At 48.7% G+C, this 27,649-nt stretch overlaps 1 protein-coding gene across 3 annotated transcripts in view; it reads right to left on the bottom strand.

Annotated features, from left to right (window-relative positions):
- Positions 1–27,649, bottom strand: part of FBH1 (F-box DNA helicase 1) — a 34,919-nt gene that overhangs the window by 4,989 nt on the left and 2,281 nt on the right. For all 3 annotated transcript variants that reach the window (XM_063323737.1, XM_063323735.1, XM_063323736.1), the window contains 15 exons: positions 25,450–26,000; positions 24,027–24,157; positions 22,765–22,900; positions 22,327–22,517; positions 19,375–19,488; positions 17,599–17,693; positions 15,263–15,431; positions 13,273–13,501; positions 12,423–12,510; positions 11,656–11,742; positions 9,641–9,777; positions 7,967–8,066; positions 7,669–7,790; positions 2,211–2,286; positions 819–1,016 (listed from right to left, as the gene is read on the bottom strand). In XM_063323737.1, the coding sequence (XP_063179807.1) occupies positions 819–1,016; positions 2,211–2,286; positions 7,669–7,790; positions 7,967–8,066; positions 9,641–9,777; positions 11,656–11,742; positions 12,423–12,510; positions 13,273–13,501; positions 15,263–15,431; positions 17,599–17,693; positions 19,375–19,488; positions 22,327–22,517; positions 22,765–22,900; positions 24,027–24,157; positions 25,450–26,000 (2,424 nt within the window). The remainder of the gene's footprint in view (positions 1–818; positions 1,017–2,210; positions 2,287–7,668; positions 7,791–7,966; positions 8,067–9,640; positions 9,778–11,655; positions 11,743–12,422; positions 12,511–13,272; positions 13,502–15,262; positions 15,432–17,598; positions 17,694–19,374; positions 19,489–22,326; positions 22,518–22,764; positions 22,901–24,026; positions 24,158–25,449; positions 26,001–27,649) is intronic.

Here is a 27,649-nt window from a genome sequence, read left to right as displayed (position 1 = left end):
ATAAACCCAAGGTTTATAGTTAACCCAAGGAATGGTAAGCAGAGAGGCTCTTGCTTATGCTTCCTGCTATAATAACAAAGGTCGGCTCATTTTGTTATTTGCCCCGTTGGAGGGTCGGAAACAGAAACGCTCCTCCCACCTGTGGGGAGGAGCGGACAGGACAGGCGACCCAAAATTGACCAACAGGGGTATTCCATCCCATCTGCCCCACGCCTGGTGTAAAAGCTGAGGGATCAAAGGGTCAACAGCTCTTTCTTCAATGGCCGACGTCCGAGGAGGACCCTGTCTGTTCGTCTGCCTTTGATCCCGATCCGTGTGTTCCTGACTCCAGCTCTGGAATCCAGTTCCCGTCTGTCGCTGAGTCCAGTCTGGGCCTTTCCCACTGCCTGCCAGTGATGTCATTCTGGGAGCTTCATACAGTTTTGTATATATTGTATCTATTTTATTATTTTCTTTTTATTTTCTTATTAATATTTCATTAAAGTAGTTTAGTTCCTTCTAAACTCCTAAATCTCTTTATCCCTCCTCCTCCTCTCCTTGGAGTGAGAGGCTGGGGGAGAGCATCTGTCTCTCGTCATTGCCCAATCCGTCCCAAACCCCGACACTGAGCAATCCTTTGGCAGCAGATTGATTGCACTGAACTCCACCCGGCACCCCAGACGTACCCCAAAAGCTGCTGTTCAACTTCCTTTCTCCCTAAAAGGCTCGACTTGATCCAAATGTAGCTTTTTTTGCAGAACGAGCTGGTTTCAGCACTGAAGCTGGATTGAAAAAAGACCCAAATTTGCTCCTCTATCAAAGACACAGCTCGTCCTTACCTGCCATGGCTTCTTGTGACACATGGCTGCTCTCAATCTTCTGCACCAGCTCAGGGATCCGCTCTTTGTATTTCTCCACTATCGCAATCTTCACTTCCAGGTCTTTGTCATCGATGCGCTCTGCATATTCCTTTAACCCAAAGAAGCCCTGAGTCTCTTCCCATCTTTTGATAAAGGAGTCATTTATAACAAGGTTCGCTGAAAAGAAAGTAGCAGATAACATGAATTTATCTGACAGACGCATAGCATGGTGGGGTTTAATTCTAATCAAATTTCAGAGTACGTTTGAGGGAATTTCAGAGTATATATGAGGGAAGGCAAGTGTGGGGCAGCGGACGGACCGCTGCCGTGGGATGCAGGGTCTTGGGATGTACTCCTTGCGCCGTGATGGGTGGTTTTCGCTCAGGATTTTCTCTTTACTGATGCAAAACACCATCAAATCTCGATATTTTCATCAGAGCGGGTAGTTTCACAAAGCAGCATCACTTTGAGATACAGAGCTGGTGTACTATGAAGGGTATGGAAGTTTACGGAGCTCAGCAGTTGGCAAACATTCCCTGAGCTCACTTATCTCTAGAGCACGTGTCCTAGAAAGTCTGCACAACCTTCGTCCCCAGAGATATTTGGAAATTGAAGGAAAAAGACGCCAAAAAGTCTGAAAAGAGTCTAATCTGACTTTAGAGCGGCTCAGGCTGGAGCAGGAGCTCAGGGCAGACACAGCCTCAAGGCCCTTCCGACATGCATTGTTCTCTTTTTTACCCAGATGGCAAGGAGTTTTCTTGGTAGCTCACCTTCCAACGAACAAATAACACCACCCATCTAATCAATCACTCGTGGCAGTTCAGTAAGTCCCGTGCCCCACATATAATGATATTTGCCTACTGTTGCCAGGACAGGGGGGGATTTTCAATGCCGGATTTATTTCCTAAATTATATCCACTAGTGAAAGGAATGCACGCGGGAGAGGATTCAACACACCGGGTTTGGAAACAAAACAAAACAGGAAAAGCCTAAGACAAATGAAAAATGAAGTCAAATCGGAAAACACGGGGGAAAAAATCCCAATCTATGAGTTTACTGGGTCTTGCAGTCAGGAAAAGGCATCGCAGAGGAAAGGTGGGGAGCGCTGCATGAAGCAAGCCCCACGACTTCAGCATTTCTGGTATTAACACCAGCCACTGAAGCAGCCAAAATAGCACAGCCCATGACGCCGCCATCGAGAAGTCAGTTTTCACCCGATAACCGCATGAGGAAATTAAATATAAAACACCAAGAAGTGTGTTGCTTTCCATCATCCCAGCAAAAAATAAAAAAAAACAAAACCCGTGCGGCTGTAAGGAGGATGACACACGGAGAGAAGAGTGAGGATCTGTGATTCTGTGATCTACTCACCTTTTTTCCGTTCATCTGCCGGTTGACTGAGTTTCCAAATATCATAAATTCTGCTCAGGCCAAAACGGGCAAGCCCCTAAACCAAACAACAATTTCTCTCAATATACAGGAGTAAAGCTGCTGGGTTTGGTCATTTTAGCTTTTAATAGTTGCGTATTGCTCTGTTAAAATGAACTTTGAAAGTCTGCTGTGCCATAAATGCTGTTGGCCTATTGACTCCGCACTGTTCCGCAGGAAAGCCCCCCCTCCAGGGATGTCTGCATCCTCTTTCCTAAAGCGACGGGCCACCACAAGGAAGATAAACTTGCTAAACTGACCAGAAATGTTTCGGTTTTGATGTAAACTGAAACAAAAGGCTTTTCTTTGGCATTCTTTACTTTCAGAAAATACTTTCCCCCCCCTTGTTTCCAAAATCAGTTTGTTTTGTTCCATCAAAAAAAGTATCAGTCTGAACTTAGACTTATTCCAAACTGCAAAGGCAGATGAGAATTTTGGTACCGGGCAGACAGTTCAATCACTCATTCTGTTACAATATGCATCTTTCTGGTACAAAAAAGGTTAAGAACTTAAAATATCAGCCTAAAATTCAAAAGATCAGGCTCGTCCTCAAACACATTCAGCACCAGGACAACTGTTCAAGTGCTGCTGTGGACGCTGTGGAAGGCTGTGGACGTTGTCTATCTGGACTTTGGTGAGGCCTTTGACACCGTCCCCCACAGCATTCTCCTGGAGAAGCTGGTGAATCATGGCATAGGCAAGTGTACTCTTCGCTGGGTTAAAAGCTGGCTGGATGGCCGTGCCCAGAGAGTTGGGATCAATGGGGTGAAATCCTCTTGGCGGCCGGTCACCAGTGGTGGCCCTCAGGGCTCAGTTTTGGGGCCGGTTTTGTTTAATATCTTTATCAATGATCTGGATGAGGGGATTGAGGGCACCCTCGGTAAGGTTGCAGATGACACCAAACTGGGTGGGAGCATTGATCTGCTTGAGGGTAGGAAGGCTCTACAGAGGGAGCTGGACAGGCTGGATCCATGGGCCAAGGCCAGCTGTAGGAGGTTTAATAAGGCCAAGTGCCGGGTCCTGCATTTCAGTCACAACAACCCCAAGCAACGCTACAGGCTTGGGGCAGAGTGGCTGGAAAGCTGCCCGGCAGAAAAGGACCTGGGGATGCTGGTGGAGGGCCAGCTTAACATGAGAGAGAGCATTTGGAATGCATCGAGCTCTCACTAGGGGCGGATGAAGAGCGGGTTGAGAGCTTATGGGTGAGGATTAAGGGACAGGCAAATATGAGGGACACTGTTGTGGGTGTTTATTACAGGCCACCTGATCAGGATGGGGAGACTGATGAGGCTTTCTACAGACAACTGAAGGTAGCCTCGCAAGCGCAGGCCCTGGTTCTCATGGGGGACTTCAATCACCCCGATATCTGCTGGGAAGACCACACAGCCAGGCATGCACAGTCCAGGAGGCTCCTCCAGTGCATTGATGACAACTTTTTGACACAGGTGGTACAGGAGCCAACAAGGAGAGGAGCACTTCTAGACCTGGTACTGACAAACACAGAGGGATTGGTGGAGGACATTAAGGTTGGGGGCACCTTAGGTTGTAGTGATCATGAAATGATTGAGTTCAGGATCATGGGTACTATCCACAAAACAACAACAAGAAGTAAAATTACAACCTTGGATTTCAGGAGGGCTAACTTTGACCTCTTCAAGAAACTGCTTGGAGAGATCCCGTGGGCTAGGGCTCTGGAAGGCAAAGGGGCTCAAGAAAGCTGGTTGATACTCAAAGACCACTTCCTCCAAGCTCAGGATCGGTGCATCCCTAAGAGAAAGAAATCGGCCAAGGGACGCAGGAGACCTGCATGGTTGAGCAGGGAGCTTCAGAAAAAGCTCAAGTGGAAGAAGGAAGTTTATAATAAGTGGAAGAAGGGACTGACCCCTTGGGAGGATTACAAGAATGCCACCAGAGCGTGCAGGGATGAAACAAGGAAAGCCAAGGCCGCCTTGGAATTAGACCTGGCTAGGGACATCAAGCACAACAAAAAGAGCTTCTACAAGTATATTGGAAGCAAAAGGAAGACCAGAGAAGTTGTAGGCCCACTGCTGAATGAGGCAGGAGTCATGGTGACGGAGGATGTGGAGAAGGCAGAGTTACTGAATGCCTTCTTTGCTTCGGTCTTTTCTGCTCGGCCCAGCCCTCAGGAGTCCCAGGCATTGAATAAAGTAACAGGGAAAGAAGACGACTTCCCTTGGGTTGAGGAGGAGCGAGTGAGGGACCAATTAGATCATCTAGATATTCACAAGTCCATGGGCCCTGATGGGATGCACCCGAGAGTGCTGAGGGAGCTGGCAGAAGTCATTGCTGGGCCGCTCTCCATCATCTTTGAAAAGTCCTGGAGAACAGGCGAGGTGCCTGCGGACTGGAGGAAAGCCAATGTCACTCCAGTCTTCAAGAAAGGCAAGAAGGAGGAGCCGGGGAACTACAGGCCGGTCAGCCTCACCTCCATCCCTGGAAAGATGATGGAACAGCTCGTTCTGGGTGTCATCTCAAGGCACGTGGAGGAAAGGAAAGCTATCAGAAGTACTCAGCATGGATTCACCAAGGGGAAATCATGTCTGACTAATCTGATAGCCTTCTACGATGGCATGACTAGGTGGATAGATGAGGGGAGGGCGGTAGATGTGGTCTACCTTGACTTAAGCAAGGCGTTTGACGCGGTCTCCCACAGCATCCTCATAGGGAAGCTTAGGAAGTGTGGGTTAGATGAATGGACAGTGGGGTGGATAGAAAACTGGTTGAAAGATAGAGCTCAGAGGGTTGTGATTAGGGGCACAGAGTCTAGTTGGAGACCAGTGACGAGTGGTGTTCCCCAGGGGTCAGTACTGGGTCCAGTCCTCTTCAACATATTCATCAATGACCTGGATGAGGGGATAGAGGGCACCCTCAGCAAGTTTGCTGATGACACCAAGCTGGGTGGGGTGGCTGACACACCGGAAGGCTGTGCCGCCATACAGAGAGACCTGGACAGGTTGGAGATCTGGGCAGAGAGAAACCTTATGAAGTTCAACAAGGGCAAGTGTAGGGTGCTGCACCTGGGGAGGAACAACCCCATGCACCAGGACAGGTTGGGTGCTGACCTGCTGGAGAGCAGCTCTGTGGAAAGAGACCTGGGAGTCCTGGTGGACAACAGGATGACCATGAGCCAGCAATGTGCCCTTGTGGCCAAGAAGGCCAATGGCATCCTGGGGGGCATCAAGAAGAGCGTGGCCAGCAGGTGGAGGGAGGTCATCCTCCCCCTCTACTCTGCCTTGGTGAGGCCGCACCTGGAGTACTGTGTCCAGTTCTGGGCTCCCCAGTTCAAGAGGGACAGGGAACTGCTGGAAAGGGTGCAGCAGAGGGCTATGAAGATGATTAGGGGACTGGAACACCTCTATTATGAGGAAAGGCTGAGGGATTTGGGTCTCTTCAGTCTGGAAAAAAGACGTCTGAGGGGTGACCTTATCAACGCTTATAAATACTTAAAGGGTGGGTGTCAGGAGGATGGGGCCAAGCTCTTTTCAGTGGTGCCCGGGGACAGGACAAGAGGCAATGGGCACAAACTTGAACATAGGAAGTTCCACCTAAACATGAGGAGGAACTTCTTTACCCTGAGGGTGGCAGAGCCCTGGAACAGGCTGCCCAGAGAGGTGGTGGAGTCTCCAACTCTGGAGACATTCAAAACCCGCCTGGACATGTTCCTGTGTAACCTGCTCTAGGTGACCCTGCTCTGGCAGGGGGGTTGGACTAGATGATCTCCAGAGGTCCCTTCCAACCCTATGATTCTATGATTCTATGATTCTATGAGCCAGCAGTGTGCCCAGGTGGCCAAGAAGGCCAACAGCATTCTGGCTTGTATCAGGAATAGCATGGCCAGCAGGAGCAGGGAAGTGATGGTGCCTCTGTACTGGGCACTGGTGAGGCCTCACCTCGAGTGCTGTGTTCAGTTCTGGGCCCCTCTGTACAGGAGGGACATTGAGGTGCTGGAGCGTGTCCAGAGGAGAGCTACCAGGCTGGTGAGGGCTCTGGAGACCAGGGCATATGAGGAGAGGCTGAGGGAGCTGGGCATGTTTAGCTTGGAGAAGAGGAGGCTGAGGGGAGACCTCATTGCCCTCTACAACTCCCTGAAAGGAGGGTGGAGAGAGGTGGGGGTTGGCCTCTTCTCCCAGGGGAATAATGACAGGACCAGAGGAAATGGTCTGAAGCTGCGGCAGGGGAGGTTTAGATTAGATATTAGGAAGAATTACTTTACTGACAGAGTGGTCAGGCACTGGAACAGCCTGCACAGGGAGGGGGTTGAGTCACCATCCCTAGAGGTGTTGAAGAAACGTCTAGATGTGGCACTTCAGGGCATGCTCTAGTGGCAGAGATTGTAGGTTGGCTGTTTGTGGGTTTTTTGTTTTTGTTTTTTTTTTTTTGGTGTGTGTATGGTTGGACTCGATGACCTCAAAGGTCCTTTCCAACCATGAAGATTCTATTTCTGGGCGCAGAACATCTCAAATTAAATCATAGGTATTGAAGACTTGGAGTATGAAGATTAATGATTCCTCTGAAGCTTTTGAAATGTGGAGCCTTATTAAAACCTTCCTGCAGGTCAAGCACGTGAATTTCTGCAGATGTGCGCGCACGCACAATCTCCTTCTTCAGATACACGGGTGCTTTTTGCAAATGAAAATTCAGTGCAAACCTCAGAATTGTGGCTCCCTCAAGGGGTTAACGTTCAGCATTGCTGAAAATCTCAACTCCCCTCACCAGCAAGGCTGGTCAACCAAGTTTCCCTGACTATCCTGGGTGTATCGGGACAGGGACCAGACCATCACAGGACTGGAAATTAAGAATAAGCCCAGCCCAGCCCTCTGTGGCATCCACAAGCCCAAAGGTCACCTTCAGCTTCAACCATTGTCTTCGTCTTTCAAGAGAGCTTGAAAAACGCTTATCCTCTCAGGGTGCAGCCAACTGCCTTTCACGGCTTTTTAGGCTCAGCCTGCAATTATGGCTGATTTTCATGTCCCTAATGCGGGAACGCTGTGCCACTGCCAGTGGCCGAAGACAGTCAGCAGCGCTCCATCTAATGCAAATACTTTCAGCAAATTGTTACAGCCGGGTATCGCTCTTCCCCTGCCCCGGCCAGCAGAACGGAGCTGCTGCCATCTCGTCTCGTGAAAAAAGGGACAGATGAGCCTAAAAAGGGACCCTCGCCTGCACAGATTTGAGGAACAGCTGCTCCAAATAACCCTTCCCCAGCCGCAACAGATTGCTGCCTTCTCCTTGAATATTAGTTTTAAACCTGGGTGCTACAGACAACAGCAGATCAGCCACATCTATTTCAAGGCACACGTAGGTGTCGCTGCTACAAGTGCTAACAGGCTCGGGGACTTGAGGTTGGGACCTGAAAGAGGCAGCGGCGATTTCCTCTTACCCCAATCACGTGTATTTTAATCAGCCGCTCTCTCCCAGTAAGTTTCACAGCATCCTCGAACACGTTAAAATTGCTTCGTGATAAGACCGTTATCTTCCCTTCCATGCTGCCTCTCACATCACCTGCAGGAAGAAATTCTCGGTTAGCCAGGACCGTTAGAAAGCAGGTGTCTAAAAAAACACAGATCTTCATAAATCAGGATTAATCCCAAGACACTTTGTTTATTATGCAGTAGCTCCATGACTCCCAGTCACTGACCGGAGCTGACCGAGATGAACGGTGCACCAAAACAACTTACCCTTTTGGTTTCCACCCACTAACGTCTTATTCCTGATCTTCTTGCAGACATCCAGAATGGTTGCTCCAACGTAAGCTATTTCAGGACCAAATCTGAAACTCTATGTGGAAAAAATGAAGGCAACGGCAAGAAAAGAAGAGGAACTTGTTATAACCTACAATATATGGAACTATACAATTCCCACACACCTTCTGGACAACGTTTCTCTTCGAAAAAGCACCCAAATCCTCCCAAACTATTCCTAGAAACCCTGGTCACTCTTCCCCAAGGCGATAGGAACTGTGCTGTGAGATGGGACTATCGTACAGGGCAAAATGTGGTTTCCAGCCTCTCCACCCCAACAACTGCCACCACCAAGACTCTTCCCCGTGGCACATCTGTCCTGCAGGGGCTGGAGGTGGTGGGACAGGAGCCAGGTCCCTCTCACTTGGCTGCTGGAGAGGTGACGGACCGAAGCAGCAGAGCAGGGCTGGAGGTTGCTCGTTATTATTTCCTGACCTGCAGATTCAGGGCCAACAGTCAAAACGTCGTGAAGTCAAAGCTCTAATCAAGTTTCACGAACACCCGGATTAAAAAACACCAGCGCCTTGGCTGAGCGCAACACTTCCACCAGCAAAGAGAAGTGGAACATCTCGTTACCCAACAAACTCCACGAGCGAGGTGATGCAAGGCTGGTCCCAAGGCTGTCACAAGATGCGCCACTGCAAATAAATGCAGTTCCCATTTCTATGTGCCTGTCCCTGGTTCCTGCCCCTCGTCAGGGCCGGCACGGAGCAAGGGGAAAAAGCAGCTCAGGTGGGTGGGCATTTTGGTGGCCATTGTGGCTTAGGAGCTGGTCGCGTTGCAGCTTGTTTGATTTAAGCTGATTCGTTCTACAAGGACTCCCAAAGGGGAAGTTCCTCCCTTATATCAGCTGTGAGAATTGTGGAACCATGTGGCTAATCGGGCCAAAAAATCAAATCAGGGTGAGCCTTCCGTTGGCGCAGCAGCAGGTTAGGTAATCCAGCCTGGAGTCACAAACATCACCTTGTGCTGAAAGAAGGCAGGAGCTCTCTCCCAGGGCAAACTCAGATCAGCTGAAGCTGCTGCTGAAAATTATGCCCCCGGCGGACAAACAGGGCAGGAGATATCACAGAAAAAGGGACACTGGTGGGACAGAGGTGCCAGAGTTTGTAGAGAGCCAGAAGAAAAGATCGTGTGTACAGCTGGCAAATTTCTCCTCCTTAATCAATGTGGTTTTATTTCAAGGAGGTCACTGCCAGAACAAAATTCATCTCCTTGTTTCTAACTCCATCTCTGTGCGTGAGAACCACTGTCGCAACTGACTGGCAAGAGGAGATGATGGATATCTGCCCCTCCTGACTCAGCCGGAGCTAAGAACCAACCCAGAAAAGAGGGCGTCTCCTTGAAATAAGCCATATACTGAGGTCTCTACCCCAGTAGCCATTTTTCACACCAACATGGCTTTCCTAGTGATGGGATCGCTCCACTAAGAGCCCCGAAGGAGCTCTGCAGTGTGGAGGGTGAACAGCGAAGCATGCCACTAATCCGGGCAACGCAAGCACTCCACGGTGACAAACGCGAGCAGTCTGGCCTTCTGAAGAAGGATGTGAAACATCTTCCACCGCAACAGGGATCTGTCCGGGGAAGGACAGCCGCAAACCTTCATCTTACCTGGGTGAGGTAGTAGACGTGGGTGTGAGGCACTGAGTAGAGGGTATTGACAGCGCCTCGGAAGGTGTAGATCTGCTGGTGGGGGTCTCCTACGAGGATTATACCACATTTTTGTGACAGGACAATATCCACGATGGCTGCAGGAGAACATCAGAGCATTAAGGGCGAGCCTGCTCATAAACCAAGGGTGAACTGTACAATAGCTCTTGCCCGTATGAAGGCAAGATCTCTTGCTTGATGATTCACGCCATTTAAGGGGTGAACACAGCTGCAGGAGACAGCAAGTTGGGAAGAAGCAAAGGGAAGCGCGCAGCTGACTGGGAGCTCTACAAATGTCCTCCCACTATTTCAGTCTGTTGGTATTTTTTCCTGGGCTGGAGCTGCACGGCATCTTAATCCCAGACGTGTGAGCCCAGCACAAATCCACCACCCATCCCCCGTGACCCGGACTCAGTGCACACCTCAGAAAACCCTTCGGTCGACTTCGACCAAGCCTGCCCAAGGCTCAGTCATGCCAGCAGAACAATCGCTTGCACTGTGCACAGCTGCGAAAGCACAGTTGAACCCCTGCAAGACAGGTCTCCAGTGAGTACAGGCAGGAGATGGTCTGATGAAGCCTTTGAGCTGATTTAATACCTGCTAAAAAGGTATTTCAGAAGACCAGGCCTTCTTCTGCCCCGCTTCCCTGGCTCCTCAGCACACAGTTTGGTCTGCTTAGATCCTTTTGCAGAACCAGTTCAACTTGTTTTGCAATAGAGAGGTGCTCTCCACATCCCCAGCAAAGAATCACAGAATCACAGAATGGTGGGGGTTGGAAGGGACCTCTGGAGATCATCTAGTCCAAGCCCCTGCCAGAGCAGGGTCACCCACAGCAGGTGGCACAGGAACGCGTCCAGGCGGGTTTGGAATGTCTCCAGAGACGGAGACTCCACCACCTCTCTGGGCAGCCTGTGCCAGGGCTCTGCCACCCTCACAGCAAAGAAGTTTTTCCTCATGTTGAGATGGAATTTCCGGTGTTCCAGTTTGTGCCCGTTGCCCCTTGTCCTGTCGCTGGGCACCACGGAGAAGAGTCTGGCCCCATCCTCTTGCCCCCCGCCCTTTAGCTATTGATGAGCATTGATGAGATCCCCTCTCAGTCTGCTCTTCTCCAGGCGGAACAGCCCCAGGGCTCTCAGCCTTTCATCAGCACAGAGATGCTCCAGTCCCCTCATCATCTTTGTAGCCTCCGCTGGACTCTCTCCAGCAGTTCCCTGTCCTTCTTGAAGCAGGGAGCCCAGAACTGGACACGGGACTCCTGATGTGGCCTCACCAGGGCAGAGCAGAGGGGAAGGATGACCTCCCTCAACCTGCCAACAGCTTTCTGCTACGTGACTCAGGAATCTCCAGGGTGGTGCAAGGGATGGATAAGATTTGCACCCAGCGCTGGGGTGGGATGGAGCAGGTCTGCCGTTCTGATAGCTCAACCACTTCTTGTCTTGCCGCTTTTGTAATAAACCACGTCCTTGGCTGTGCTGGTGTTCTGTTTGTCCCAGTTAGCAGCGAAGTGATAGGAAAACTTCTTTACACTGAGGGTGGTGAGACACTGGCCCAGGTTGCCCAGAGAGGTGGTGGAAGCCCCATCCCTGGAGACATTCAAGGCCAGGCTGGATGAGGCTCTGAGCAACCTGATCTAGTTGAAGACGTCCCTGCTCGCTGCAGGGGGGGTGGACTAGATGACCTTTATCAACCTTCCAACCCAACACAGTCTATGATTCTAAAAAGGTCTGGAAGGCATGTCTGGATGCTCAAAGCAACTGAAAGCAACCCCTCCAGCCGATGCACACGTACTCTCGTAGCCTGCTTACAAGCTGCCTTACTGAATTTGCAAGGATCTGGGACCAAACAATGGGTCAGTTATAATGGTACAGCTGAGGGGCAGATTTATTTTAATTGTGCTAATTCTCACACACCCCTGAGCACACGAACACCCTCTCCGTAAAGTGCTTAGGGAGGCTGCAGCTTTTGTCACCGCTCACCTGGAGTGCAGTCCTGTGCTTCATCGACAAAAATGGCATCGTATCCTAAGAGCTGAGGCTTGCTGAGCTGCCAAAGTTTCAAATACCCTGAGAGAAAGAACAAGGCATGCCAGTGAGACGGCAATTTTCTTATCATAAACCACCATGATTCTTAAAACAAGTCACTTTTTAAAAAAATAAATGTTTCTGGCTCTACTTCTTGCTTGGAATTTGCATGACATTTGGAGGGGTTGCAAAAGTCTCTATGGCTCGCAGATGTTGCTCTACCTCCCTTGGCTGTATGAAGCATGGAAAAAAAAACCCAAAACAAAACAACCTGACTGCACTGGTGGAAGGAAGGTACACCGAGGACTCCAAAACTCTTAATGCACAAGAAAAATGACAAGGAAGAAGTTTTTCCCCAGTACATGCTACCTCTGGCACTACCTGCACACATGCTAAGAAGGAAGAGGAAAGGACACGCCAGCAGCAGCGAGGAACAAACGCTCGCTGTTAGCATTTGTTCGCCCACCATCTCTCCCATTATTCCTAGGATTTTGCTGCCAATCGCACACCATTTTCTGCCACCATTTTCTGAGGCAAAATAGGAAAAACAAACAAACTTCCAGCTTTTGGGCCTGTTTTGAGCTCCCTGGTGAGCTACTGGCAGGAGAACAAGAATTTTATACTGCTCGTTCCTGGTACGCAGCCAGGAAGAAGTATGAATCCCTTCAGTTTTCTACCACAGCTCTTTATCTGAAGGCTATTTGACACCTGCACTCTCTTACCATCACAAGTTATCTTGTATTTCTTCTCGACGTCTCCATCCAGCTTCTTCATGTTGTGCCATATCTCTTTCGCCTCTTCCACATTGATCTAGAAAGAGAAAACAGAAGGGTCTGGATACATCGCTTTGAGCAGAAAACCAGACCAGGCGCAGCAGATCTCGAAAGGCTTCTCTGAAACCTTTCTCCTCCTACTTCTCTTCTGTGTCACCACCAGTTAAGTTTCTTCTCAACGCAGTCTTTTCCAAATGCGGCCCCCTGGAAAGAACATTTCTTTGGCCCAGCTATTAGGACAGTATAATACAAGACCCCCTAACTTCTGCACATTAACGCTTTATGCCAGAAATAACGACTGCAAATTGGATTTCTGCTAGCCGGAGTGGGTCTGATCGGATGTGATCAATGTGGAGCAGAAAGGTTCATTTTCCCCACAACTCCAGCCCACGTTGTTTAAGTGTTGCTACGATGTCTGTACTCTACATGAGAATTTCGGGGTTCGACTTTGCATCTCAAAATGACTACAAAAATGTTTATTGTCTTTACGTGCAATATCACAACGCCGTTCAGGCCCTGATAGAAATACACGCAATCTCTTCTCTCTTTTCCTTGCAAGGCAGAAACATCTGCACCAAGGAGAGACAGTGATAATCTCTCGAGAAAACCAGCTGTGCGAACAGGGAGAACAAACAAGCCCTGGTTCCTTTGGATTTGTCACAACAGGAAAAAAATATTTTGACAGCCAGTTCTTACAGCTGAAGCACAAATACCCACAAACTATGAGAGACGTGGGATAGCTCCAGCCCCTTCTAACTAACCCCTGCAGCCCAAGTCTTGTTTCATCTCAGGTACTCACTCTCTTTTCTTCTTGACTGGCAAGTTTTCTCTCGCCGTGAGTATTTTTGAACCAAATAGGAGCGTGCTCTTCGCAGATTTCATCGTCTGAAGAGGCAAAAAAGTTTTCAAGGGTCTGCGAGACTGTTTTCCCTCTTACGAACAGAGATTGTCCCTGGCGGTTCTGGATAAGGAAACTGATGGAGTAAACTGACATCTTGGAGAAGTTTAGTTTGCCTTTTTCTTTATAGCTGTGCCACAGGTGACAAAAAAAAAAAAAAAGAGAGAGAGACATGTTTACACACAAAAGAAAAGCCTGCTGGAAAAGCAAGCTCACTTTTGCTTCTCTTGCAGTTTTATAAACCCACTTTGACCTAGTAATGGAATATCTTTAAAACCTGCACATATTTATCCTCACCGGATTCCTGGTGGAAGCACAAACTTGTTCATTTTATAGATTTTACAGATGAAAAGTCAAGCCAGAGAGATATTCCCATCATTCACCCCAGCAATTGCAGATGGTTTTCAGAGCCAGGTAAGAGGATTCCCCTCTTCTTCCAGGTTGTGGCTCATTTTCCCTTCCGTCTGCAGTTTAGATGGGCCAGCATAATTGGCCAGAAACTGTATCATTGGAACAACTCGGGTTAAGAAAACCCGTCCTCTGGTGAAGAAAAGCAGCGTTTAGAGGGGTTGTACCACTGAAGTACAAATGGAAAATGTGAAAAAGCCATTCTCGGTGGCTTTCTATCTCCCTGTGGAGTTCTCCTTGGCTACAAACACAGGCAAAACAGTAAAACCAGCCCCTGGAACAGCAGTGGGGCTTACGGCAGCACAGTCCATGCCAGAGCAAGGCACGGAGTCCGCTTCCCCAGGCTCATATAGATGCTAAAGTCACTGGCCCATCCAACCTGAAAGAATTCGGAAACCGTAAACCACAGTCTGGTCTGAAGCAGGTGAAAGAAATAATTTCCCCCATTACTTTTTGCTTCCTCAAATCCTGGAAGCTTATTTCAAAACCAGACCTTTCTTTCCTGACATGTCTTATTTCCTTCACCACCGGCCTTCAACGAAGAGGATGAGGGGATCGAGTGCCCCCTCAGCAAGTTTGCCGATGACACAAAGCTGGCGGGGGCGGTGGCTGACACACCGGAAGGCTGTGCCGCCATCCAGAGAGACCTGGACAGGCTGGAGAGTTGGGCAGAGAGGAACCTTATGAAATTCAGCAAGGGCAAGTGTAGGGTGCTGCACCTGGGGAGGAATAACCCCCTGCACCAGGACAGGTTGGGGGTGACCTGCTGGAGAGCAGCTCTGTGGAAAGAGACCTGGGAGTCCTGGTGGACAACAGGACGACCATGAGCCAGCCATGTGCCCTCGTGGCCAAGAAAGCCAATGGCATCCTGGGGGGCATCAAGAAGAGTGTGGCCAGCAGGTGGAGGGAGGTCATCCTCCCCCTCTGCTCTGCCCTGGGGAGGCCACACCTGGAGTGGTGTGTCCAGTTCTGGGCTCCCCAGTTCAAGAGGGACAGGGAACTGCTGGAGTGGGGACAGCAAAGGGCTACAAACATGATGAGGGGACTGGAACACGTCTCTGATGAAGAAAGGCTGAGGGATTTGGGTCTTTTTAGTCTGGAAAAAAGACAACTGAGGGGGGATCTTATCAACACTTATAAATCCTTAAAGGGTGGGTGTCAGGAGGATGGGGCCAGGCTCTTGTCAGTGGTGCCCAGCGACAGGACAAGAGGGAACGGGCACAAACTCAAACATAGGAAGTTTCACCTAAACATGAGGAGGAACTTCTTTGCTGTGAGGGTGGCAGAGCCCTGGCACAGGCTGCCCAGAGAGGTGGTGGAGTCTCCATCTCTGGAGACATTCCAAACCCGCCTGGACGCGTTCCTGTGCCACCTGCTCTGGGTGACCCTGCTCTGGCAGGGGGTTGGACTAGATGATCTCCAGAGGTCCCTTCCAACCCTATGGTTCTATGATTCTATGAAGGAATCTAAAATCCACACTCACTGTTTGCCGACACTTCCAAATGCTAATGAATGGAAAGTCTTGCATGTAACGTTTCTGGGGAAGACACTTTTCCCCCTCTCTGCAACAGCTTTGTTAAATGTCACGTAAAGGAAATTCAGATCAGCAAACTTCTCCGCATACTTGACCAAGGTTGAGGTCTTTCCTGTACCTGAAGAACAGAAGAAAAAGCAGCCAGAGTCAGGAATGAATGAATCCGCACGTCTCTCATCAGCTTTACCTTCCTGCTCCTGCTCTGCTGACTGCACAGCAGGACTTCTTGCAGCTAATGGGAATTTATTCACCGACTCGACTGAAATCAAGCAGAAGCTGTGGAGAAAAGCAGCTTTGAAAAATGGCACTCTGCAGCCTAAAAGCTTTAAAAAAAAAAAAAAAAAAATCATTTTATCACCCAGTATTCTAGAAGGTACTGGTTCTCACGAAAGACAGCTTGGTAAATGAAATGTTAGAATTGCTCTTTTGAATGATTCATGAGCTCATTCCCTTGTAAAATCTCCCACTAAAGCTGCTCTCCTTTACTCCAGGTCGCTGCAGGACCGCGCTGTCCACACGTCATGGCAAAGCTGTCTCGCTCGTGGAGTACCAATCCCAACAGAAACCTGAGACCACAAGGGCTCTGCACATTTCCTTCTTTGCCCCTTTCCATATCCTCAACGATGACACAGTGTCAGCAAACTGTCACCTTGCTGGTCACACTCCTCCCAGAGGGCTCGTCTGTGTTGGACACAGCAGGTCCCAGCACAGATCTCTGCAGGACTCCACTCTCCGTGTGGAAAACTGACCATCTGCTCCTACTTTTGCTTCCTACCTTTTAACCAACTATTCACCCATGAGGACCATGAGGATTTTTACCATTTTTCCTGGGACAGATACCGGGCTCACTGGTAGATTGCTCCCACGTCACCCCATAACTCCACTGCCACGGCAGCTTTCAGCAGGAAGTCACACTCAGCTACTAGTTTGGTCACTTCACCCTGAAGTTCCTTTACATCTCCTGGGTGGTGCAGTCCAGATCATGAAACAAACTGTGCCAACACATATTCCATCCGCAACCTTTCCCATGTGAAGGTGAGACTGACCTCACCTTGATGGGGCCAGGCTCTTTTCAGTGGTGCCCGGGGACAGGACAAGAGGTAACGGGCACAAACTTGAACACAGAAAGTTCCATCTCAACATGAGGAGGAACTTCTTTACCTTGAGGGTGGCAGAGCCCTGGCACAGGCTGCCCAGAGAGGTGGTGGAATCTCCGTCTCTGGAGACATTCCAAACCCGCCTGGATGCATTCCTGTGCAACCTGCTCTGGCAGGAGGTTGGACGAGATGATCTCCAGAGGTCCTTCCAACCCCTACTGTTCTGTGATTCTGTGATCTCTATAGGGTGGAACCCCTATAGAGAAGGATCCCAAGGCTGGTCCTTTCCAAGACCTTCTATGAGGAACACAGATGCAGAAACGTATTTACCTTTTCTGTCACTGCATCCTTCACTCTAAGGCATCCTTTACACTGCAATCAGCTAACAGATACTTTGGCAAACATCCTCATCCAGATGTCTGAAGAGGGATTACGAGTCTTTTATGCTTTTTGCCAGCGGTTCCTCAAGCTCTTTTTCTGCCCAGACTTGTTGGGGTTACACGTAACCTGTCAAAGCTCATGAACGTTCCCATTTTTGTCATTTGGACACAGTGACTTTGCACAGACACAAGAAACAACTATTAGTGGTTTCTGTACTGTGGTGCTTAGCTGTACGTGCCCTTTTCCAAGCCTGTTCTGGCAGCGAGCCTGCATTAGCTCCGAGCCCCCGGTGTGGTGTCTTTAGAGGAAACTCTCTGCAAGTGGAGGGAGATGATTTACTTTTCCTTTTCTTTTTAAAAAGACTCCATCAATTTTATGCGCTTCCCCTTTTCAAAACAGCGCGCAAGTGCCGAAGATTTCTTGGCTTGTGTTGCTCCACAGGGATGCTAAATCTAAACAAATAAGAGCGACTCTGTCTAGCAGCCTGCCGACAATAACAGGTTGAGCACGCGGCTAAGCAACACACGGAGAGTCGCTTCTCCTCTCCCCGGTTCCCAACAGGCCGCTCTGGGCAGCCATCGCCAGTGCCCAAACACTCGGTTTCGGTATCGTGTCCGATGGTGCAACCACCACCATGCTTCCCATTCCTATTTCTCTGCAAAAGCTTGCTCTGATTTTTTGTGTTGATTAAAAGTAAGGTTAACGCCCCCTGGCACCCACACAGTTCCTCGACGGAAGGAGCAGGGCGGGAAGGGGCAAAATTAGAGGTTATACGTTTATTTTTACAATATAATTTCTGGCTCTTACCTGCAAATGCCATAATTTTCACTATTTGACCATGCTCAATTTTGTGATTCAAAATCCTTTGCTGTTCATGGGTCAGCTTTACTTCAGGCCAGCTCCTAAAAGCAGGAAAAAAAAAAACAAACCAGAGAGCGAAAGGAATTGAGAAACAAAATCCTCCTACATAAAACAAACAAATCGACTCGCAGCAGAAGAAAACCAATTTATCCCACCCCACAAGCAGGAAAGCGACACCGGAGCAACTTGGTTATTGTGCAAATGAGAAAAGCAGGGAATAAGAAAACACTGGAGATAGATAGCAAAAATAAAAATTAAACCTTGGGGAGGGTTATATAGGAAAAGCTCTTCTCAAGGGCCCTAAGCCATGCTTTAAAATAAAATTGGCACCCCGGCTCCTTAGGCTTATTGAAAACAAATAGCGATTTGGGGTGTTTTGTTGCTTTTGAGAGCACATACCTTAAATAGCTCTCCGATCTCTCAGCGTGTAAGACAGATCAATTATCTCTGCCTCTCAGGGGAGCCGAGAGCTTTGATTAACGTTAAGAAAGGAAATTCAGCCCTTCTGGCTGGAGTGCAATTGTTTTATTCGCAACGGTCCGAAACCTGTAATCAGCCAGCAGCGGGAACCGTCTCTTCGCACAGGGTCCTCCCCGGCACCGCGCGTAAGGGGGCAAAGCCTTGGTGAAGTATCCTTGACATTTCCCAGCTGGCGGTGAGACGGCTGCCCCTGGGACCCGTCTTTTACTGAACAAGCAAAATCTGCTCAGAAAAAGACCTCAAATGGAGGGCTAGAACAAAAAGGCTGGGAAGCCAAGAAGCACTGAAACCTCAACATCTGTTTACCTTTGATTTATTATTTTTATTTTGTTACGACTTCTCTCCCTGTCGTACCTCGGATCATCGGTGATTTTATTGGATTTATCTCTGCTAGGCCTCTGTGACGGATGAAAGCACTACTATCTCCCTTCTGTGGGTGAGGAAAAGGAAACTAAACGACTCAAACCAGAGTAATTGCCACAGAAGGGGAACCAAGCCTGGACCTCCACAGGCCAGGAAAGCATTTCCCTCCTTACTGTCCTTCCTTCCTAGGCAGCGAGCTACCAAGCAATCCTAACTTCTAATAGCTATATACATATAAAAATTAGTATATAACAGTTATCCAACAGGATTCAGAAAACAGGAGCCAAATCAATATCCTGCAGCTGATATTTCATTTCCACTCGTGCACAGAAAGCTGTGCTCATAAACGAACGGCCGCATTATTGGCGCTACAGTAACATTACCAGCAAGCCAGCCTCCATTTTGGCAGACTGAAGCTTGTATTTCTACAGGAACGCGCTGTTAAAATTAAAGCAGGCGCTCTCCCCTCCTTCCAGAGCTTCTTACCCGTAGGGAGAGCGGTGATTTGGGAGGGTTTTTTGGGGTGATTTGGGCTCCGCGAAATTTCAGCAGCTGTCACACTGGAGCGCACAGAACTGTGTTCTACTGATACCTACTGAACTCTACTGATTTACTGATCCATCGGTAAATAATGACTTTTAAATTCAGTCAGTGCTTGGTAACTCAATTTTTACAGATTTAGGACCTGATTCTGGTTTTCCTCTGAGAATTTGGGTAGAAGATGGCAAGGAGCAGAATAAGGTTTTGTACTAATCGTTGTGAATCTCAAAGTCTTGTCAACCAGCCCCGGCCATGAAACGTTTGCTCCCCCTCCAAGGTTCAGCGCTCCACCAGGGCCCTGCGTACGTGCATTGCTCGGATCACCTAAAATAACATTACCCGGACCATAAGTCTTGTCTGCAGCGTGACACCGGTGTTTCCTCTTTTACCATCTGCATAGTTACGGAAGTATTTTCCATCAGATACAAGCAGTAGAAAATATTGTAATGGATCCTGGTAGGAAGGACAAAAGAGAAACTATCACTGAGAAATCATCGTTAACAAATTAAACGTCTGCAGCCACCTAAGACTGCCAAACACCTTGAATACTTCCAGCGGAACGATGCACAAAGCCCCAAGCGCTCCGGGAGTTGCAGGAGACAATATTAATATTTTAAAGTACAGTTAGTCACACCCTGGGAAGTGACTGCGATGGCAGCATGGGGACAGCTCTGTTTGTGGCCTCTCCCTCACTCCTGCTGTGTTTGTGTTGCAGGGTCTGCCACGCAAACATGACCTGGGATCAGAATCCACAGGATCCTTTTGCTCTCCTGAACCGCTGCCAGAGTCTGGGGGAGCCCGAGGGAGAATTTGGGCTCGTTTGGGCCTCTGAAGTGAACCAGTTTCAGGAACTGTCTTATGATGACAAGTGTGTTACCCCTGACAATACTTCGTGGTGCTTTGCCACTGTGAAGAGAAGAGCACAGAGGCTCTGTGGTTTTAATTCCACCAGCAACAGCTGGTTTAAAATTAACCTCCATTCTATGTCAGGGTTGACACCACTGAGGTTTTACCTCTTTTAGTGCACCTTTGTTCCTGTGACCTAACAGCCGCCACCTCGGGTCACGCTCCAGGACAGACTTGGTGTCTCACACTAGGTGGCCTGCATGCCCAGACTCGCTACTTGCTCTGGGAGCTGCAAACAGGTTCCAGGCAGTTCCTTGAGGACGTGTTTCCTCCTTACACCCTAAATTACAAACCTCGAGGGGTTTGAAGAGATAATGGCAGAAGAGACATGGTCATATGCCTTTGTAGACACAAAGGCTGATGGCATCCTGGAGTGCATCAAGAAGAGCACGGCCAGCAGGTGGAGGGAGGTCATCCTCCTCCTCTACTCTGCCTTGGGGAGGGCACACCTGGAGTCCTGTGTCCAGTTCTGGGCTCCCCGGTTCCAGAAGGACAGGGAACTGCTGGAGAGGGGACAGCAAAGGGCTACAAACATGATGAGGGGACTGGAACATCTGTCTTATGAAGAAAGGCTGAGGAATTTGGGTCTTTTCAGTCTGGAAAAAAGACGACTGAGGGGGGATCTTATCAACACTTATAAATACTGAAAGGGTGGGTGTCAGGAGGATGGGACCAGGCTCTTTTCAGTGGTGCCCAGCGACAGGACAAGAGGGAACGGGCACAAACTCAAACATAGGAAGTTTCACCTAAACATGAGGAGGAACTTCTTTGCTGTGAGGGTGGCAGAGCCCTGGCACAGGCTGCCCAGAGAGGTGGTGGAGTCTCCGTCTCTGGAGACATTCAAAATCCGCCTGGACACGTTCCTGTGCCACCTGCTCTAAGTGAACCTGCTTTGGCAGGGGGGTTGGACAAGATGATCTCCAGAGGTCCCTTCCAACCCCTACCATTCTGTGATTCTGTGCGGATCTGTGATTCCCATTTCTTCCATTTGAAATTGTTCAAGGAGATGGAGATGGGACATGGGTGACTTTGACCATGGGCTCTCATTGCTAGTGAGTGACACCCTCTGTCTGCCACACCTTCAGCAGGTGTTTACTCAAGTTAATGACCTTACCCAGCAATTATCAATCACTAAACAGGAGGGCAAACAAACATCCTGATTTCCCTGGTTGGTAACCTGAGCACATGGCCCACAGTTGAGTAAGCAGAGGATGAACCATTCTTCCATGTGTAACACAGGTCAGACCGTATCTCCCAGAAGGCAGCTTACAGAACCATCTTCCTTCTGGCTATAGATTCCTTTTCCAGTGCATTTTCTTGCCAGTCTTCCCGTAAGAAGAATTTACATGCCTCCTTAGTCCTTATCTCATCCTCACCGCAATTCTGAAGCACCCTGTGGGCTCTTACCTGCATCACCTGTGAATAAAAGGCGCAGGACGGATCGCTACACACATGCAATGGGTGTCCATGGGACTCATAGTGTGACTTAGGAGGAGTGAAGGGAGTAACTGGTCTCAGGGAGGTAATAACTGCATTAAATTGTTGCAGCTGATGTCTATCTGTTTCTAATCAGAAAGTTTCTACAGTTGCTTTAAAACCTGCTTTTGTTTCTGAAAAAAATTATTTTTCTTGACCACTATTTCCCAAAAAGCAAGCGGGCTGTGAAACAGTCCAAGAATTAAAGCCAATTTAAAGGCAACGCTCCGGAATGTTTCTGCAAAAAGCTAGGGATGTGCACACTGTTCCTCACAAACTGCATACACCGAGGAACTGAAGAACCCGAAGCGAGAGGAACGTAATTGCTCATGAGCTTATAATCACTGTATATAGAATGACAGAATCATTTAGGTTGGAAAAGACCTTTAAGATCATCAAGTCCAACTGTTAACCTAACACTGCCAAGTCCACCAGTAACCCACGTCCCTCAGCACCACGTCTACGCGTCTTTTAAATCCCGCCAGGGATGGTGACTCCACCGCTTCCCTGGGCAGCCTGTTCCAAGGCTTGACAACTCTTCCGGTGAATAAATTTTTCCCAATATCCATCCTAAACCTCCCCTGGCACGACTTGAGGCTGTTTCCTCTTGTCCTATTGCTTGTTACTTGGGAAAGGAGACTGACCCCCCCTGGCTACTCCCTCCTTTCAGGGAGTTGCAGAGAGCGAGAAGGTCTCCCCTCGGCCTCCTTCTCTCCAGGCTGAACGCCCCCAGCTCCCTCAGCCGCTCCTCACAAGACTCCTGCTCCAGACCCCTCACCAGCTCCGTTGCCCTTCTCTGGACACGCTCCAGCCCCTCAATGTCTTTCTTGTCGTGAGGGGCCTAAAATACGTATTACATATCGCCATGGCTAGAAAGAGGCAGGCAGGAAGCACCTCCCCACTCCTCACCTGTTGGTGATGGCAATGTTCCTGTCTCTCATGGCGTACAGCAGCGTGGCAATGCAGTAAAGCACCTCAGTCACATCCACGACAGAGAGGGTAGAGCAGGGTCTCTGCAGACACGCCATCAGCTTTTGGATGTCGCTGACGCCATCGGAGAAAAGCACCATGACGGCGATTATGGCCCACAAGTTCTCAAGCTGGTAGAGGCAACCACGAGAAAGAGCGAATAAAAAGCTTGGCGCCTTCAGGAGCAGGGAAAACCCGCTTTGACACTGAAAAAACACTTATGCCGTGATGAATAGTTATATTCTCTTCAGTCACCCTGAATAGTACCAAATAATACTTCAAAGGGAAAACTTTAGATGCAGGAGGGCAGATATGACCTTAAAGCACCAGCAGTTGTTAAAACTTTTAAATAAATCAGTTAATAGCTGTGAAACCTACCCCCGTCCTGCTCTGTAAATGCGGCAGTTTGTTGGTGATGCAGACTTCAGCCTTGGAGAAGAGGTGATGCCTCTTCAAACATCGGAGAACCGCGCTGGGATCTACCTTCCGTTTGGTGGATATGGCAGACACGCACCTGTGCAGAACAAGAACAGCCGTATTCGCAAAGAAGCCTTATCAAGTGAGTTTATTTCCGAAGTAAATGATGCCTCCTCCAAAGTACCATTAGTCGGGCTGCGGCAAGTTGAACTATGCCTTGCTGCGTGCCCTGCAGATTTGATGGGATGCATTCAGCGGCGAGGCTGAAAAGCACTGAACTTGGATTTCCAACCCTAGTTCTTGTTCCTGGAGCCATTTAGAGACGTAATTCCCAGCTCCGTTACACAGACCTGTGCTTAAATACTTTGCTGCATGAAGCCCTTAGCCTGCAAGTTCATCCTGGCTGTCTCAAAGACGGATCTACCTTGCTCTTAAGCCAATTTGACTCTTCTCTTTGCACCATCTAACTGCCATACAAAATTGCGCTCTAGAGTAGAGAGATCTGAACAGAGCATTTGCTTTTATCAGGGACCCAGCGAGGGCTTGGGCTTGGTGCTGAGCTATGACTGATAAGTGTCAGCGCGGGTCCAGGAAAGCAGCCTTTTGGGAAAGGACAAGAAGAAAATACGTTGGAGATAGGAGGGACCAGGAAGAAGAGCTCACACCCTCTACAAGATATTTGTATTTTGGCTAAATCCAGGAGATGCTGAGCCTCTCTGATCCGGAGATGGAAAAGCAGTGCTGACATGACAGATCCTGAAACATAAAGGGATGCTAAAAGGGACACTTAAATTGAGTCTCATTCTCTCCACCCTGCAGGAAGCAACCATAGAACACCTCCCAAGCTTGTTGTCGGGTGCCAGAAGGCAGCAAGAGAGAGGACAGCCCAGCCTTTTTTGATTTTGTCATCTAACGCTTATCTTGGAGATACTGCGTTACGCGCGATGGAGCCCTGCTTTCCTGGGGATGGCTGAACACCTGCCTGCCGATGGGAAGCACTCAATGAACTCCTTGTTTTGCTTTGCTTGTGTGCACAGCTTTTGCTTTACCTATTAAACTCTCTTTATCTCAACCCACGAGTTTTTTTTTTCCTCAACTTTTACTCTCCCAATTCTCTCCCCAATCCCAACCGGAGGGAGTGAGCGAGTGGCTGCATGGTGCTTATTTGCCCGCTGGGGTTAAACTACGACAAAGTGTAAAGTCAAGTGTTGAAGTGGACTCACCTGATCAGCCCCCACACACATCCTTCCTGCTCCTTTGTTATGGCGAAAACCTCCAAGATCTGCGCAACTCTGTGCAGGGCCATGTCCTCCTTCATTAGGTACCGATGGTACAGCTTTTTCCAAGGAATGAACTAGAATGTGAAGCACATATCACCATCTTTCACCTCGCAGCATTGGAAAATAGGCTGCTTCTGGCAATAAGCTAATCAACGTGACTTCTGAAGAAGACCTGATGTTCAAAAAGTCCCTGTAGCTTGATGGAAACAGGTATCCAGCATGAGATGGGAAAGGAAAGAGAAAACAGAGGGAAAAGAGAAGAACTTGTTCTTTGTGGCCTGGAAACTTGTCTATTTTTGGCTGTTTTTTCTAGAATGATGGGAACAGGGGGATAATGGTTCGGTTTCAAATGTGAAAGCATTAAAGGAATGAGAATATTTTTAGCACTATTGCCCAGATCTGGCCTGAGTGGGGTCTGAGTGCTTAAAATCCCTGTGTCCATGAAGCTCTACCCTCCCACAGCCTGCTGTTTGGACTTCTTTGGTAAAAACAGACGGGGCGCTGCCTTTTAGGCTGTGTAACAGGGTGAAGAGCAGATTTGGGAAAGGACTTGAGCTCACTGAGCATTCAATGCATGCATTTTCTATGCATCTCTTTAGCTCTTCAGGCTCAAAGCATGCACTCTCTGCTGAGTGCAGGACACCTCCTGCATTGGTTTCCAGCCTTACCCATCCAAATTTATCGGAAGGGCATGAACAAGAACTTGGACCCCCAGGAAAATCTGGGCTGTGATCAGTCCCCTACCACTCTGAGACAGCTTCTTCGTACAAGCTGAGGATTTCCAGTGTGAACGATGAGTCAATCTAGTGGCACCAGCCTTCCCGAGCCACCTTTAATTGAAATGCAGAGATCCTCTCTGCGGCCAAAACAACTGCCAGCGGGTTCACGACTGTTTGTACTGTAACGGCCTTGACTGCAGATGAACCACATGTACATAGGCTGGGGGACAGTGACGTACACCGGCCACGAGAGGACACTGCCCAGTCTGGTAGCCAGAATTTTCTGCATGATCCCTGTCAGAAAACAAGGCTGCAAAGAAAACAGTGACGGGGAATTTTGTGGAGTCCTACAGGATGCTCTCTTTCCATGTGTGGGAAGAATGCATCGAGAGAAGTTACCCCAATATTGATCTCCTGATACAGATTGGCATCTGAAGATGCCACTGTAGTCCTGAAGACCAAAAAGTGACAAAAGGCCTCATAAGAAAGGATGTGGGCATTAGGAAACAGTATAGGGATTTAAAGGAACAAAGAGGGACAGACACAGCATGGAGGCACCTACAGCAATAAATGCAGCAACAAGACAGAGACAGAACAGAGCAGCAGGAGAAGGGACAGGCTCAAATCAATATCACAGCAGTCCTTACCAGTGGATCACTGACTATCTCCCTCCAGCAGCGACACACCAGGCTCAGGTTCTGATACAGATCAGTCACTGGTAGGAAAGCAAAGATGTGCCTCAGGACTTCAACAGGCAGATCATCAATACTTCCCTGAGGCACTTCCCAATTCCGAGTCCCCAGGAGTCCGTAGTGTGCATCAGGGACTGGTTCGATTTCCATATCATCAAGTTCCTGCTTGATCTGGATGTTTTCTGGAAGACCCACCATTTGCTTCTTCTCAGGCTCACCCCACAAATCGTGCTCTGGTTTGCAAACGCCTGCAGCTGCAGTGGACAGAGGCCGTTTCCTGGAGCTTTCCCTGGGAGCCGGTACAAGGTCCTCATCTTCCAGAAAAGAGCAGGAATCACCACTGGTCTCCATCTTAGTGGAGACATCGCTGAAGGAATCATCAGGGTCGGTGAAGATGGGATCCAGTACCTCTTCTTTGATTCTACTGTTCTTCGTCCCACCGGCACCTACTTGTTGTACCTGAGAGACGCTGAAGTAATCAGTGATGTTCTTCTGCTGACCTTGGCCTGCAGAAAGAGGAAGAGCGTGAGTGAGGTCAACAGAAACAAGCACTGAGTGTGCTGCTCCTAACCGAGCTATCAAGGAGACCAGAGGCTGTGTAAGTTGGTAGTTATTTCCACAGGGTTCCTCACAGACATATGAGCTTACTACAGGTGAACTGTCCTGCTTCATATTGCTTCTCTGGCAACCTACGGAAGTCAACGGAAAAACATTCATCTCTTTGCACTGTCCATATAATCTGGGCACTCTCAAGGTTCACCAGACACCGCCACCAGCTTCTAGAAAAAGATACGGTGTGCATAACAATCTCTCAGATCAACAATCCTACGCTACGTAACACAGCGGGCGCGTGTTAAACAGAAACACAGCTGCGGAATGAATTTCACAGGAGGTATTTCCACCAGCCAAAGAAACAGAAACAGGGAGGAAACAAAACGCGAGACTTGAGTTGTTGTGCTGCGCCTCAGACTGCGATTGGGCTCCCAGCAGTTATTTCTTGTTCTTAACCCGGTGAACGAGAAGCACACTATGATTTTAGAGAAGCTTCAGGGTTTAACTACTGCTCTGCACCATGAGAAGGTCACAGCACCCAGCCCCTAGCAGGCTGTTCCTACCACAGTATAAGAGACACTGGCACCTTTAAGAGGATAAACACCATTTCTTGCCAGATATTTCCTGCCTGCAATGCCGTCAAGCACCGGAGACCATAAAGGAAACCGAAACTTGGCAAGAGACTACTCTCAGCAGCCTCTCGTTTCTTTGACAGCCATGTAGCACGCACCAGCACTGCGAGTATTCATTCTGTCCTGCTCCTAGTCTGCAAAATAACCTGATCCTTCACTAAGAAGCAACTCGAGAAGAAAAAAAAAAATCACAAGCAGCTACTGCTGATCTTAATGCATTTTATTTCTGGAAGCTCACGAAGGCATACCTTAAAAAGGTCTGATTTGGAAGACACTTGCTGCTTAAAAGCAACAGCTCCCCTGCTAATGTTCGAATCCAATACCCTAAAACCTGCAGCATCTAAGATTACTAAATTTTTTTAAAGTGAGATAGTCAAAGATATGAAAATGGAAAAGAAAAGTATGTCCATGAGCACAGAATCTAGGACTCTGGTGACTTCTCCCGGCTCACCAGCAGACACGTCCTCTGTGAAGTGAGTCAGCTCACGCCAAGGTACAGAGAGATTCCAAAGCTTCCAGGGAAACACCAGAATGCTCTGAACTCTCACCTTCCGCAGTGACCGAGGTACTCAGGAGCTCAGAAATAACTCAGGATGGCTTTTCTTTGCTTTCTACCTGTCTCCTCACCCACACACGTGTGTGTAGCGTCTCTTGTCGTTACGCAGGTTCTGAAGCTGGGCCTTTCACCCTGCACTGTGTGCTATTTGAAAACAGCTCTTTCACCTTCGGTTTGAGCCCTGAGCCCTGTCGTGTGCAGATTAGCTCCAAGTCTTATCAATCCTCAAAAGCCCTCTAAGGCTTTGGCACTTCTGAGACTCATGTCTCTGAGTTGCGTATCACAATGTTTCCCCCACCCAGGAAAGTCGAAGATCATTAATATCTGTCAAGTGCTCAACAACACTTTTGCAGTCCTATATAACTAGCCAGCTCATTATTATTTAATAAGCATCCTAAAGAGCATCTAGAAGCAG

This window comes from Chroicocephalus ridibundus, chromosome 1, assembly GCF_963924245.1.
Source record: "Chroicocephalus ridibundus chromosome 1, bChrRid1.1, whole genome shotgun sequence".
Lineage (NCBI taxonomy): Eukaryota > Metazoa > Chordata > Aves > Charadriiformes > Laridae > Chroicocephalus > Chroicocephalus ridibundus.
Note: the sequence above shows the minus strand (reverse complement) of the source record. Positions and strands in the feature narration are given on the sequence as shown.